The following is a 16,660-nucleotide window of genomic DNA, read 5'->3' as shown; positions in this document are numbered from 1 at the left end:
CGATACCACATGATCTTGAAAAAGTTGAACACGTTCGGCACCAACGGTATTTTTCAAGTCATCCAATAAATGAGGCAATATTCTATTTTTTATTTGTTACTATTATACCATAATATTTTATAGGCTTCCTCAAAATTAAAATAAAAAAGTCATTTTCTACGATTCTCCTCCATCTTTATTTCTTCCGGAGGGGTCTCGATGCCACTCTTCCAAGATTCACCTGTCCATGAAGAAAAATGCTCGGTTGAAGAACAGTTGGTTAAACCGCCTTATACTATATACGATGACCCAACACATGATTGGCGTATTATTTTTTTGGTGAGGTTAAGAAACGCAAGGTTGAGGACGGTGGTATTCATATGGACCGTATCCTACAGAGCAACGTTACGGTGCTTAAAACGTCGCATTCGTGAGCAGCCCCCTAAACCTATGTTGAACTAAAAAAAGAGACTTCATTTGTCTCAGAGAGCTTTCCGTTATTTTGCATTCGCTTCACTGCTTCTCGCTCTTCGTCTGCTACTACCAGTATTTTACTTTAAAAAGTCCTGTTTCTACAACTTCGGTCAAGCTTTCCGATAATCAGCTCAAATTTAATTAATTTAGTTTCAAATTTAGATTTACTAACTTAATTCAATTTTATATGTTTAACTTAATTTTAAATCTAAATTTTTTAGTGGACTTATTTATACTTGTGCTGATAATTTATACTACCACTTATAATTTACAATGGACTTCATGTTTATTGTAGCGGATTTGTTCCTAGTGATTTGCCTTGGTTCTGAGTGTTTTTCTTATTCTTTTATTATCACTAATACTACTTTTTCCACTAAATATTTTTTATTTACTCTGGCTAACTGCACGTTATTCTGCCTTTTTCCTCGGATCGAAGTGCATCCGAAAAAGAGATGCAAGAACTCCAAAGAAAGGAAAATCATATTCGGAAGAGGCAGCTCCTTCATTTCTATCATAATTGCCCATTCATTATTTTATGTCTACCGTAGCCTCATGGTAATCGTCCAATCCCTCTCCAGCCAAACCACACAGAAGCATTCCATTAGGGCTGAGTTGTAACCTTTAATTATACTTCGCAACTATCCTCATTGGTACCGTAAACTAGAACGAATCCTTAGTCTTATTACATTTGAAGCTCAATATATGTAGGTAGAGCTTGTACCAACAAACGTCGCACACTACGTTTCTGATGGGCACTGATAGGGACTAGTAGTAAAAACTCTCCTAACTACTCTCTATCATTGTAACTTCTTATTTAGTAAGTGATAATACTTCGTTTCGTCTTGAACCTCTCACTCAATACTCTTTTCTTCTGCTAAACATCACTATTTTTGCTTCTGGACGTTCTGCACGATGTTAGACACATTTTGTGGTTTTTCGCATCGTAGCTACATATCGAAAGCTTTCAGCTTTCAAAGTTCACTGCTCTCTCCCCGTCATATTGTAGTTAGGTAGTTCATAAGGTCAGAAGTTGATTCCACATTAGACCAGGAAGAAGAGGCGCTGTTTCCTTGCACTAAATACTGCGAACATTTCGCAGAAAATGTCTTCAAGCGGCTGATCGCGACGAGTTTGTCGCAGCGCACACTTCTTTGCTTGGCGCTCACTCCTTTTCCCCTGTGCCATGCTCGGATCAGGGGCACATAACGGCCATTCGGTTAAAGAAATCCATTCTACAAAATAAATCCATATATATGTTGTTACTGCACTGCTGAACATCCGAAAAAGATAACAACACAATACTATTTATTTTCTCTGTTTACTGTTTTTGCTCTTCCAAGAAAAAAAAAAACGTCGTGAATACTTTCACGGCTTCCATTCAATTTTTGCAAAAATGGGACTACCCTCTGATGTCATCGGCTGCTATTTCACCAACTTTCGATTCAACTATTTTGAAAATCATCGCTGTTGCAGAAAAACCTGGATCACAATTAGTTACGCAGTCAAATAAGAACTGCAAAGGTTCGGTACCGTACATAGAGACATGGTGATTAGCTCCCTAGCTAGTATTTGTGTCAGCTTACGCGTACGATCCTCCGCAACCAATACACGAAAACAGGCAAACATTTCCCATCATCAGGCCGATCCACAGCTGTGCAAGCGAGGATTTGACATTAACAAACACCAGTTTCTGCTAGCATATGTGTTGTTGAGTTGATGATTTTTAAAAAATTATTTAGTAGTTGGAGAATTAGAACGGAATACCATAGAAGAACAGAGTTCAATTTGTGCGGCTGGAGAAGGTGGAAAAGGAGAAGACTTGAAATAGCGTCAACGGCTGTTACCACGTAATAAACATAGAACTTTTCTGCGATGAGCCTCACTTAGTTACATATTTCTGGATTAACTTCAGGAATATTTGATGCGACTGAAATTCTCCTTTCCTGTTGTATTGTTCCTGAAGAGCACAAATACGATGAAAGTATAACGCTACTTATCCTTTTTCCAACCTTTCTTTCAGTAAATTCGAAGTGGTAATATCTCGTTGCGGGACCTAGCAGAATAAATATGTTGCGGACTGAAACAGTTGGTTATACATGTTCTCCGCCTGGGTACATATCCATGAGCAAGTATTGATTGATAGCACTATATTGAAGTCACGTTCACGTATTACCTACACCGGTTTTACCCGACTGAATAAATTATATTGAAGAGGCATATTAACAATCACCACCTTTCTTTGTTTTTGTTCCTTTTTGAAGAAATCCGAAGAAAAGGGCTTAACCTCTATTCTGTATCTCGCTTTGGAATTACACAGCCGAAATCATGGAGAGTTGATGTCTGCGGGTGTGTTAACAAATTGTGGACATCATCGAAAACAACAGAAATCCTAAGCGATTCACCTTTGCTTTTGAAGGGTACACGAGTACAAGAGGAAGTGTGCAGTGGAGTAAAAGGCCACCCCTGGCGCTGGAAGACCAGAATATACAACCGGTGAAGAAGACGCACTATTTACAGGCGGTTTATTCGTTCTGTAATGTAGATGGGGAAAAGGGAAATCCAGGTGTTGCCATCATCAGATGATTAATTAAACTAAACAGCAATCATTCTGAAAAAGAGAAGGGACCACTGGTTTTCTATTCTATTAAGAATATTCTGATTCTAACTGCGTTGCCGGTACACCTAATCTCTAAGGTGACTTCAAATTTCGTTCGGAACAAAATAGGTCATCTGGTAATGGAAAGGGCGTGGAGGACGGTGAGAAAAAGTGACCAAGTGTGAGTCGAACGAGGGTGCGACTCTCCTCACCACGTCTTCCCGTCCGTCCGGTCTGAGAGGCTGAAATTGCTCTTCTCGCAATTGATTTCCATTTCTTCTCTCATCACTCCTGTTTCTAAATGTTCACCAGAATCCCATAAATTTTCCGATTCGATGGTTTTGGGATCTGCGCAAGTATGAACATTAGGCACTTTTAGCTTCAAATATCTAGAGAAGTTTATGGATCAGAAAGTGCCGTTATGATGCATTTGTTCAACACTTGGAATTTTGATTCGTTTTAATTTACTACCGCTCGCCTAACTGTTGTTGTCCCTAGCAAAGGTCTTTTTCTCTTCTGTCATGGTTCCTTTTTTTGTTAATATCATACTTTTCTTCTTCTGATGCTTGACACTGTACCATTTGTTCAGTCTTCACGGCAAATTAGCGTCCGTCAGTCCTACCGTATTATTTTTGTTTGTCGACCACTCATGGCGGTTACAACACTTTTTGTTTCCGCCTCACCAATGTCACGAGAAATCGCCGAATTGCGTTTTCTGGCAGAAACAATTTCCAACTCGTGGATTCAAATCCATCTATCCGCTGTCGCATCCAGAAGAACTGACCGTAGATGCATTCCATTTAAATGCAGTCATTCGTGCGCCCAACTTCCACAACTGCTAAATAGCACGATTCGATTGATTCTCAGTGCAATAGTAAACTCAGTGCAATAGTAGTTCTCTGCCAAAATAGCCGTTCCTCGGACATAGATATCCAGCGCTGAAGATGCGTGAGGTCTTCATCCACGGGAAAATCTACACTGAGCACTATTCCAAATCACGCCCACATCTCGGGTAGACATCGTTTGTCCGGTTGGACATGAATCATGTTGGACCAGAACGTAATGGTGGTTGTAGGTAGGGCACCAAATATTGACAGCGTTCAAAAAAACGTTTTGAAGAACGTTTACTGAAGAGATGCAATGGCGAAGGAGAAAAAAGCCGGAATGTAATTTCTGTCATAAAAGTTCCCAACCTCTTGAGATTCTCAAGGTTAGGGATTTTGGAAAGGATATTAGAGAGTGGAGAAATACCAGTGACTCAACCGATTAATTTTCTAATTTCTCTCCAGCTTTTTTTTTCAATCTGTTGATCAATTTGCTAGAATTAATGGTAATTGAAATTTAACATCACAATGTGAACATACTGGAAGCTAAAACAATTTCCCTCGCTGTAAATTCTCTTTAATTTTCTGATTATCAGTTTGACATTTCCGTTCAGAACGCTTGGTTTTAAATAAACCATCCCTCCTCGTTTCATAGGCGTCCAGTCAACGGATAATTATTCATGGCCATAAAATCTATTCTATTCACTATTTGGCTTCTATTCTTCCCTCCGTCTAAGGGAAGAGGCGAAACGACGGAGATCTTTCAAATTCCCACTCCTATCCTGCAATCCTATTCCATAATTAAACTTTCTTCAAAATAAAAATGGTCTTATTTTATACGTGGCCGTGTGTGACACTGCGTTAGAAATCAGAACGTACTGACAGCGCTGTAATTCGTTTCATTTCCCTCACAGAACTGGAGCACCAGAGTCACTTTGATAAGTGGTTTTTTCGAAGCAAAATTTACCGTTCTATGTGCTTAACGGCAGCGTTTACGGAAATTTTCAATGTTGTATTCTCTTTGGTAGTGGATAGAGCTTACGACAGACGGGTAGAACACTTCTTGCAAATTCTCATAAATCAAGGAGATCCAGAGTAGCCAGGCGTCAGAGATAGTCTACCTGAGAAATTGATCCTGCGATTGATGAAGTTAAAGCATGTAAGGTAGATCTGATCATTTGTACGGAAGTAAAGAATAACAGAATTCAAACTGCGGCAATTTTTTCTTGGATTTGAAGGAAGTGTTCCGCATTTTCGCCGCAATTTATGAAAACTATGTGCGTCCTGAACTCTGTCTACTGGTAGCCCTACCTCTAAATTTCCTTGCACATTACCTTTCATAGTCGATTTCGCCTTCCACGGCGTCGCGTCCGCAACGCAGCCGCTTGCGCAGCTACACTTCTCTAGCTCCAGTTCGTTTCGACCCGACTGTACACGACTACGATCTACCGGCTGGCGCGTACAACAATTCCAACGTTACCGCGCGTGTTTCACGTTTTTTCACGTGCAAACAAGTCTTTCAAAGGAAAAGGGCATGTTCGGAACACGTTGAACACGGCAGGAGAGCGCAGTTTTGGTGTCCGTCTGACTTTAAGCGGATGTTTGTTGCGTACTTCCGTTTCGTTCGGTTTTTCTCATATTTATTTTTTCCCGAACTCAAGAAAGAGAAATCTGTCATTCAACTACTCACGTGTAGTTGAATGACAGATTTCCCTTTTTCTTAAATGGAATTTATGAGATTTCCTCCGATACTCTTGAGAAACCAAGACCGATTTTTTTTTCATGATGGAGCGCATGATCTTGCTGATTTATCCGATTGGATAAGTTATATTTGATGCATGGTAGAAAAAAGAGTACTAGATGAGGAAATATTCAGATACGATTGCCGTTATCAATGATACTAACATCTTCTACAGGATTTTCCGAGTTATTTAATGATTGGAAAGGTCTGTGAACTGCTAGTAAATATACAACTAAAACACGTAAACCTCGTGCTCCATCAAAAAAGCAATTGCTCCTTGCTACAGTTTCACAGCTCGGAAAAACTACTTTTCTTTTTTAAATTTTGCAGTTAAGAATTGAGAAAATTTGTGAAGAACGTGGATGGATGCTCACAAAGCCACATGTGCACTCAAATGGACACTTTTCCCTCATGACGATTTATGTGTAGTTCGTGAAAAGCATAAAATTTATTCATTGTTCATCCGCGAACGCTGCGCCCACTGAAACTCTCCGATATGTACTCTGTTGTTTGAGCAGAAATGCCTTGAATAAGAATATTTTTTGCACTTTTTAATTATTCGACGAAGAATCTCTTAGCGATGTTACTTCAGCTTCCGAAAAAGTAGCTATTCGATAGTCAAATCTCGTCTGACTGAACATTCTTCGAACCTCTCATCATCGCAGATTTCTTCGCCGATTCTGGCGGTCCTTTATTTTGGTTCTCCATCTTGCAGTATCATCTATTGTCCACATATAATCATCGGTTCAATGTTTTTCTCATATGCCTTCATTTCCTTAGCTATTCTGCTTCCATATTATGAGGTAGGCCACATCATTAATATGTGTAGTGTTTTCCTCAAACGATACGCTTTCGTTTATTTTACCACGCGAATCAACGAAGGTGAGGGGAGTTTTTTGACGGGGATATTTCCGTGCTCATTCCGAATATTTTCTCATTTAATAGATTTCTTATTGTGTTGTTCGTGTTTAATATTTAATAGCAAGGAAGAAAATACTTGGGATAAGTTTTCTTATTTTTTAAATCTGAGATTGAGGCAAATACTTTCGGTGCATCAGAGGTTACTTTCTCGCTTTACATTTGCTCGTCAAATTCGGAAAAAAATTCTGGGACGTTTTGTATAGGCAGCATCGCAAGTTTTCACCCGCTCCTCTTCACTTTGAGAGTTTTGACTTTCCGATGCACCTGAACTCTTTCAAAATCTGAAAAGATATGTGCAGCCTACTGCTACGCGCAGAGGCAAATTATGCAAAGGCAATATCATCCAGTCTTTTACTCATCATCGTCTTCATATTTCACAGTTAAATGAACAGCGTGGAAACGCACCGTTCCCTCATGTACAGTTGTGTTGCGACGTACTCAAACATCACTCTTCAATCGGTGAGGTCTCACCTAGCCTCAACTTTAAGCGAAAGGACACACGACAATGTGCATTTTCATTCTTGAGGAGCATTATGAGTACGAGCTAACCTTCCACAGACCCCGCACTGATCCACCGTTTCCTCGAAACTATCATTGTCCTTTTGCGCATTTCACCCTTTCTAAGATTTGTTCTTCTTTTATTCAAAAGGAACACAAACAAAAGCTTATTGACTCATTCTTTCTGAATTTATCCGACTGTTTTGTTCTGCTAATCGAGTTCATTTCATTTTGTAAATACATCATTAAAATTTTAAATCTGTACGCGACAATTTCATTTTAAACGTCACCAGTTTAGTCTCCCATGTGTTGTTATAGTTAAAATCTCTTTTCCACTAAATACTGTAATAGTCTTCGAGATTTCCACAAGATGTGAGAACCAAAGCAGACGAGATATACTCGTGTGCTCTGGTTCTCACATCAACTATTCGCAACAGCCAAGGTATCTAAATTAAAACGCATCGTGTTGTTTGATTGACATTTTGCGGAATCAAGTGGATCAATTTTAAGCTGCCTGGACGAGTTTGCAGCCTTATACTTCTCTACACTAGTTTGGGCGTAACACAAGTCTCTTTGGTCTCTTTATTTTTTTTATGAAGAAACATTTCTGCAGACTCGTACACCAATTATATAAATTTTAGGAAGTTCTAGTTAAATTTGAAAGGTTTTATGCTCTTATTTTATACCCAGGAAAAAACTAGGAGTAGGACCTCCTATAGCTCCTTTTTCTTTCCTTTCTTTTTTCATACTGTCCACTCATCTGAGCTAGTCAAGCTCACCTGACACGGCACCGTACCTAACCTCTTTGTTACTTATCTAACATCCTTACATTTCCTTTTAGAACTACTTGCTGCCAAGTTTTTTACAATGTGCTGACCTCATTAATCCGATTTCTTTTCGTGATACTACCCTTTCTTTTTTTTTAACTGTGCACTTCAACACGGTCCACACCTTGTGTCTTCGGTTCTCTCATTAGGTTGACAAACACCTTTCCTTCAGTTTCTAAATATCCGCAAAAATCCCTCTTCAGGTTTAGGTTTTGAACAATGCACAAGTGAACAAAAATAAACTAAGGCGGCTGACTCGAACATCCAAGCGAGAGATGGGTCTTCTTTCCCGGTTGAAAGCTGCGGATCCTGATTCGAAGGATGTTCGCCACATAAATTTGACAGAGAAATGCACTAGAACTATTAACAGTCATGCGACTACTTTGCGCTTGAACGATCTGGGATTAGAGTGAGATCGACCTTAAAAGCGGATAGAAAGAGAGTCGAAAAGATTTCGGAATTTTATACTCCGTTTATTGACCCATTTATTGCACTTCTATTCTCCTTTCCTACTATGGCATCGAAAAATCCTTTTTTTTAATTTTTGTGTTTGCGAGAAATGTATTGGGGTTTGTCGTAAACATTAGTTCTGGTTGAAAGAGGCTGTTCTGGATTCTTTTCAAAAACTGTAGTTATATTAATTGTAATCCTTAAGAACACTTATTATATGCACATCAAAACAGTTAATATTTTACATTGAGGGAAATGCGCAATCATTGGCAATTAACTCAAAATATTCAACTGCGGCAGCTCTTCCTCGATTATGCACCGGCGTAATTTTGTTGATTACTCGCATTACCGGACAAACAAATGCATTACCAAATAATACCCCTGCATTATCTTAGACATAAGACACGAACGATTGGACGGCTAATTTTAAAAAAAATCATCAGTTCTATCTACTGAAACTTGTTTGACGTAGTAACTTACAATTTTCTGGAGTCATTAATTATGCCGTGTTTAATTTACGTTTGAAAGTTCATATGATCAACTAATTACATGGAGAAAAGCGACCATAACTTCGATTATGTGAGCTGGATGCAAACGATGGTGGGGATGGAAGTAGACGCCGGATGCACACTCAGAACACAATTCACTTATTCTGCAGTTAGCGTAAGCGGTTCCGAAGCGCTCGCAAGTGACTGTGCAGGATACTTTCGCACTGCGGCACAGTGATTGCCCGCCTGTCCGATGGCGAATCTGAACGAAGCTCTCACAGCGCAGTCGTCGACCTTAGGTTCCTCAGCATCGTAAGGGCAAATTATTGGCCGGACAGTGCGGCAAGGACGCGTTCAAAAAGCTTCCAGAAAACTGTCGAGATAATTTCCTTTTTAAATATTGAGATTCTGTTCTTGTCTGAGTTTTTAGTTTAGTGCTTTTGACAATGAGGATGGATGAATTTTTCGTTTGCTTCCAATATAATCAACTATCTTGCCTACCTGTAAACGATGTAGTGGATGAGAGATATGAATAAAGAGTGAGGTTTTTTGAAGGTAAAAATTAGTTAATTCTGAACACAAAGTTCTTCAATGAAATTAGTTTGTTCATGGAAAGAACTGTGTTTTTTGAGCTGTATGTTATTCTTTAGACTTTGCCTTTTTGACCGCTCTTTTTTTTGGTATGGAAAAATTGCAAGTGATCGAAAGAACAGATGGAAGGAAGAAGAGAGAGACTCTCTGTGTGTGTGTGTGTGTGTGTGTGTGTGTGTGTGTGTGTGTGTGTGTGTGTGTGTGTGTGTGTGTGTGTGTGTGTGTGTGTGTGTGTGTGTGTGTGTGTGTGTGTGTGTGTGTGTGTGTGTGTGTGTGTGTGTGTGTGTGTGTGTGTGTGTGTATATGTGTGTGTGTGTGTGTGTGTGTGTGTGTGTGTGTGTGTGTGTGTGTGTGTGTGTGTGTGTGTGTGTGTGTGTGTGTGTGTGTGTGTGTGTCAAAAAATGAAAAAAACGCGTTGGGAAAAACGCCAGGTAGTCATGGAGTTAAACACATTCGTATTTGTTTGTGTTGTAATTGTGTCGGTAAAAAAGAAATTGGGTAAAGAGATGGGTAAGCGGGTCTGATTAGGATTCTATCGGTAAGTAGGGTGTAAATTATTTTAGTGAGCTCGAGGGCGAGTCCCCTCGACTGCATCGATTTCAGGACCGTGAGCACGGGAGCGCCTGATCACTCTAGCAAAAAGTTACATATATACGGTACGCTTCCTTCCCAGTGCTAACTCCCACGCGCTGCATCACACAGTACTGGTCCGAGTATAGAATGGACAACGAATGATTTAATGTTCTTGTTGACCAAGCCCGTTGGGATACGCCAGTGCGTTCGACGTCCCATGTCGAGTAAGTGCTTCGGTCCTTCAAACAAGTTTTGTATCGAACTTAGAGGAATGAAGGGTTTGGTTGTTCTGTGGCGATTTCGAACCGCGCAGGCGCCTGAGCACCTCATAGCGCTACGCTATGCCTGTTTTTTATCGAAATTTTTGAAAGCCTTGTTGCTTGGTCGCACTTTGTGAGGAAATCTCTTTATTTTACGGCCAGATGAAGTGAACCTGGAGTAAACGGCTCAGCAAATCACTCGGTAATAAGTTTGCAAATGATTGTGAACTTACATACTCGTGTGTTCGTTCCGCATGCGATTATCAGCTTAGGTTTTCGATAAATTGCTAATCTTGGCAAGTACTTCTTATCGTTTATCGTCTTATCCTTCAACACTTCCCTTGATTGACGTCAGTATCTAAACACATAACATGAGGTGTTCTCGAATAAATAAATCAACACATCATCAGGCAAAACTATCTATAAACTGTGTGTTAATCATGCCTCACCTTTTATCTTACTCATATCTTTGTAAAACTAGCTCATTGATGTGCTGGATTACGTACAGTTTTGCCTACTGCTAACGCCTACGCAAATGCACCGAGCTTAATGTCTATTAGATCCGACCATATGTGCGTTGTGGTTCCAATCAGAGATATTGTTGAAAATTGATCTGAACAGCTAGGCGAACGAGCTCTTGCAAGGATTAACCCGATATTCGGAACCTAACATGATGTTCATCTGCGGATCGAACATGTTTCGTGAGTGCGCATTTTCACAAGCACTTACCAACTCGTCAGTATGCGAGTTTGTAGAGACGTTACATCCCTGTAGATCAGCGTTTTCACTCCTATACTCGTTCTTTTCTGGCTGGATTGTATCGAGGTACCGTGCGGTTCCACGAAAAAACGTTCCGAAATCTATTTAAAAAAGTAGGTGCTGTTCTATTTTTTTTTCGTAAGTTTCATTGTTTCTACTGTAATAGTGAAGACGAGAGTACTATCTATGATTCCACGTGAGACTACTGGTCTGCCTGGATGATTGTTGACCCTGCAATTAACATAAAAGTTGAAGTTTCAAAAACGCATTTGTTTAAAGGTGTGTGCCCCGCCTTTGAAAACAATTTCCTTTCTTTAAATTGTAGAAACTGCATTAGCTGTAGTTCTAAATGTATTTTTGAATATGTCCCACGGAGCCACTCCTTTTTTGAGCCGTCTTCTTGTGTGTTTGCATACTAAAACCGCTGTTAGAATTAGTATCGCTCAATTTTCTTCAAGAAAATATCGAATTTAAGAAATTGCATAAACCTCGTAAATAAGTAATGTACGACGATCAAGAGGTTCTGGTGGCCATGAGGACAAAAGCACACAATTCGGTAAAAATTTGTGATAATCGCACTCCTTTTGATAATCCTTTTGTTTCCGGTAGAACTACAGTAGGTGTGAGCGCGATGAGAGCGGCACGTTCCAGCCATTTGACATGTTATATCGATATGCTCGCAATCACCGACGAGATGGTGGAAATCGTTTGCACCATACTGCACCATAAATCCTCATTGACCGGATTTAGCTAAAGCTGTGTTTTTGAATGATTTTTTTGCTTCGATCTCGTACTACGTCAAGTGGCTGAGAATTCCGGATAATCGTTTCCTTTTTTTCCCGAACTATTAATTTTTGTTTGAGAGCTTATTCCCTTTGAGAACTTGGCAATTTTATCTCGTTGCTCCTTTCGGAAATCTTTTTGAAGGTGTGCATTTCTTTATGGCTCTGATAGAGTGACTGAATAAGCAAAGTAATCCTCGAATACCTAAAATTTCCTGCCCTTCAGTAGAGTACTTCCATTGATTCCACCAATATCAAGGCCAGAACAACTTTTCTTCTTTACAATCGTAACGATATTCCTTCTTCAAGCGCTCTGCTGAATTATTCCCAACAGATATTGTGATTTCACTTTGAATGTACTCATAGTTGTTGAGGTACTCCATTTTTGTGTACTTTTCTGTAATATTTACTCACACTTACACTACTTTTCTCTAAAATTATGTATAGTGTATTGTGTACTTTTCTCTTGGTGGTTTATGTCTGAACTATACACGCATGTAGTTCTGCCATAACCACCCAGGAGGTAAAATGTAGGTGGGGAGGACACTCAGTGGCGCCCTTATTTCTCGAAATAAAGAATAAGGAATAACGTGTCCGGCGTTAATCGATCCGCTTGGGACGTGCCCCACGTTCACTTCAATTCAGAATCGTTTGTGGATTCAGAATCGAACGTGTAACTGGCCCATACAATGACTTCGTGGGTCCGATGTGTCAAGTCAGTGTTTTTATCCTCCCAGACAAGTCTGATATCAATTTATCGACCTCGGAGTGATGGCAAGCATGGTGAGCACTAAGGCGGATTCGAACCTCCATCGATCGTGCAGGAAGCGGAACCTCTAACCGTTACACTAGCTAATGTGACTAAGAGAAGAACATAATTTAGAATGCCGAAAAATAAGGGCGCCACTGAGTGTCCACCCCCCTCCCCCCCAACTCAGGTAGTAATTATTATTCAAGGACGTAAGTGATTTTGTTGTTTTTGTTGAATGTCTGTGGTTGAGCAGGCAACGGCTGTATGGCGATGTGAAATTGTTGGCAGATTGATTCAGCTTTCACCTATGAATGCACTCGTATTGATAGTTTCCGTTGTTTTCAAGCGAGACTTTTTGTTTGAGCGAAAGGGAAACACTCCATTCTCACCGACCGTTGTGCATCCCATATCACGGCGTCTGGCTCGCACAATACACAGCTACTTCCTTTCTATCGTGTTTTGTTTCAAAGAAGCTCCCAACGAGTTCGCACCCTCCTCACTTCCTTGTGCGCTGCTTGAGTCACAAACTTCCCGAACATCTTTTTACTTTACATCTTCGTTCTTGATCTCAACTCAATTTCATCATTTCTTCGAATATTTGCCGAGATTCCTATACAGAAACATCCAATCTGTGAGCTGCTATGCATATATAAAAGCAGTACACCAGCTTGAAGAAACGAAAAACTTCAATAATCTCTTTTATATAGCTCGCTATTGCTTGCAGCCTGACTCAGACGAAACTTCAAGAAAAATTGTCTAGAGCTAACAGTAATATTACATTTTTGGGAAAAAAAATCTGTTTGAAAGACTTCTTTCCTTAAAACTAGCTGAAAAACCTAAACTAATTACTATTGTTCTCGAAATCTCAAGGAAATACCAATACGCTTCAGCTCTTCTTTAACTGTCGGAATACCACATACGTTCAGGATCATTTCAAGTTACCCGAACAAAAATTTCCGACCTTTCGATTTCTTATTTCTAGCCCATGTTTTTTTTTTGAAAGTTGCAATAAGAATCATCTTTTTGTTGTGACCGTGCACAACGATTTCTCCTTCCCCTTTTTGCTCTTCCGAATCGGCAGCCTTATGAAAGGACTCGTTTCACGACATCTATATCTACACTGTCACACTCCACCATAAGCTGCTCTTTTCCCGTATTTCTTATCTCTGAAGGCGTGCTCCAATGTATCCCATAGGCTTAAAATGGATTTTACACTCTGGTGCATTTTTGCTGCCCACAAATTTGTACTGCCTCTACGTTTGGCTAACGGAAACAGCTTCATACACTTTTTCGTGAATTTCATAGTGAATTTGCCTAGATTTAAAAAAAAACAGCAAGCAACGATACTAAACACCGAATCTATTCCATGATTGGAACAGTTGTTGTACTAGTTTTAAGGATAGTTTTATGGTTTTTGCTAAGCCAATTATTCCTTTCGCTGCATAAAAGGTATGTAGGTGCATGTAGCGACGTCATCACTTATGTGAAGTTGCTTTTTCAGTAACTCATGCTTCAGTCAGACAAAATTCCCGTACTTCTACGCTTTTATGCACAAATTTTCGCCTTGAATAGTACACGACCGGTGTCATGTCCGACAAATACGTCTTTTCTCCAAAATCATTTTTCCTCTTCTCTCGGAGCTGCCTGTACCCTTTTTTATCCACTATTGCTCAGTAAAGCAAAGAACTGCTATATATTTTATTTTTTCTTTTATTGTATTCATTCCTACACTTCAAATTCAGAGAGTTAGATGATATGTCTCATTTCAGTTCTCTCGCTTTTTCCAATTATGGAATTCTAATTCACCTTGAGGTGATTATCTGGTCTCGATCCGAATTTACTTACGATGAATTTTCTATCATTCCAAGGGACCACTGTAACTTTAAGAGGTTAAGCTTCTGCGGATCTGACGCAGGCGTCTTTTTGTACCGTTGCACTTTATTTCACTCAGAAATATGCCTTTTTTTTCGAAAATTATCCACCTTTCTCCTTCAACTTTTCTCGATCTCCATTCATCACATATGGGGACAAATCCCCCCAGCAGCACAAAACTTTTAGTGTTTTTTACAGCCTGCCCTCCTGCGCTGTCCTCGGGAAAGAGCGCTATGTCGGGCGGTTCAATGCAGAAGACGTTCCACGAGGCGATGAGACAGCGTAGGACGAGTCTCCCGGCGAACAGTCTTACATTCGGTAAAATGCAGGTAAGAATACATACCTTCGTTGAATTTTTACTGAACGATGGCATCGAGTGGCATATTGTGTGGACCTCACACGCTACGTTATTGACTGAATCGCTATCCGCCAAATGATGGGACGGTAAATCGATCGAGGATAACGGTGACAGGCTAATCGTGATTCTTTTTCAATGTTTTTTTCTTTTCGTTCTTTTCTTTTTTATTTCTCCTAATTGGAATTAGTGGTAGTGGTTGCAAAATCGTTCTTTGTTCACCTCGTCACAACAGTTCTGTCGATTATTTTCCCATCTATCAGCAGGGGCGGGTACCAGTGCTTGCCTCCGCAGAGCACATGCCGAAATATATTCGGAGGTGACTGCGCCCACGTTACGGAGTCTAAAATAAAAGTTATTTTGCTATTTTTACTCAAACTCTATGTTACAGTATCCAGCTATTACTTACCACTATAGATTTAGGGTTTATTTAATGATATATGTACATGGGAATGACTATGTGGAACGAAGAGCTTTCTTTTTGATGAGAGTAAACATTTTTCAAATTTTCAACGTCATGGATTATGGGTTTGTGCAACTTTGCCTCGAGTCAGTAAAAAGTGAGAAGCGTATTACCCGATATTTCTGAAAATATCATTACCTTTGATATTAATGTTACTATTTTTTTTATCTCTTTGAATTTGCAAACTGCAGGGATTTTGACTAGTGGTGAACTAGGATATCAAGTTTTTCAAAAAAAGGCTGACATGAGAATTCTCCTCTGAACTTTGAAGAATTACTTAGAAGTTTAGAAGAGTTCTTTTTTTTTGATAGTTTTCACATCATTGTCTCAGGGACCTATGTACAAATTAGGTTACTGTAATAATGCTCGTTAGATGAACGTGACATAGTGGAAATAAAACGCAAAGTTGTTCGTCTGTTCGCCTTTGCTATGCGAATTCCCATGATTACTCAAAAAGCGTATCTTAAGCTATGGTAATCAAGTCGTTCCATTCTGCAGCTGGCTATGTTGCTTGCCCTCCATAGAACTTCATCGAGGGTGTACGTCGAGGAAGAATGTAGAGGTAGAACGTGTAGTTAATATTGCAAGACAACAGTTAGACGACGAGACGGAGCAGCATTCTCGATCGCACTGAAGCGACCGCTGATAAGGGGTGAAGCAGTGCCGAACATGCCAGAGGTGATGATCGCGTTTTTGTAAGCTATCGAACTGACCGGACCGACGATATCCTTCCGTAACGATACTTTTGCATTTACGCTGCAAATTTGCCAACTAAAGGTAAGCCGACCGCAAGGGTAATCGAGTGTGCCGTGGACAATCCCTTCAGGCAATTATCGATATGTTGTCAAACTATTATTGACACATAGAAATTGGGAACTCTTGACAGCTGTGTTTATCTAGCATGTGCAGACCACCATTTTTATGTGTGCTAGGAAAATTTCGCACTTTTTTCGGACAATTTGATAATCGTAATAATTTGATAATAATAATAATTTAATAATTTTCTTCTGTGGTTTGGTAGTTAAACGCACGGTTTAACGTATTGTACAATTTTTCAAGAAATGTTCGTTAAAAAGTAATGCTAAGTGATCAAGACCACTTCTTTGAGTAATAGAATATCCTCCGAAGTGATACCTATAAGATTCTCCTCGATACTGCAGCAGTCGCCACAGGTCGTACTGTGTCGGCTTCATACGTTACGTCCTCAATTCATTGGACGACGATAAAAGGATGGTGCCGATGAGCTCCTCTGAGCTTTTTTTTCTCTGTTTTTTCCCACCAAGAGAATTATTTTCGCCATTATTTGTGATATTCTATGATAAGGATTATATCATAGTCGCATCCGTAGCAAAATCTCATTTCGTTGCCATCAACGTCATCTCCCTAGCGATCACCGGGGCGGGCGCCCGTCTCCACTGAGCACGTCAAGCTGACGCAAAAAGTTTCGCCGTGACTA

At 39.9% G+C, this 16,660-nt stretch overlaps 1 protein-coding gene across 3 annotated transcripts in view; it reads left to right on the top strand.

Moving 5' to 3' along the window:
* Positions 1 to 16,660, top strand: part of RB195_019477 (uncharacterized protein) — a gene marked incomplete at both ends in the record, with an annotated part of 72,996 nt that overhangs the window by 14,845 nt on the left and 41,491 nt on the right. For all 3 annotated transcript variants that reach the window (XM_064187333.1, XM_064187335.1, XM_064187331.1), the window contains one exon: positions 14,585 to 14,715. In XM_064187333.1, the coding sequence (XP_064043212.1) occupies positions 14,585 to 14,715 (131 nt within the window). The remainder of the gene's footprint in view (positions 1 to 14,584; positions 14,716 to 16,660) is intronic.

Source organism: Necator americanus, chromosome II (genome assembly GCF_031761385.1).
Source record: "Necator americanus strain Aroian chromosome II, whole genome shotgun sequence".
NCBI classification, from domain to species: Eukaryota; Metazoa; Nematoda; class Chromadorea; order Rhabditida; family Ancylostomatidae; genus Necator; species Necator americanus.
The sequence above is the reverse complement of the archived record's forward strand: the minus strand, read 5'-3'. Positions and strand labels throughout refer to the sequence as shown.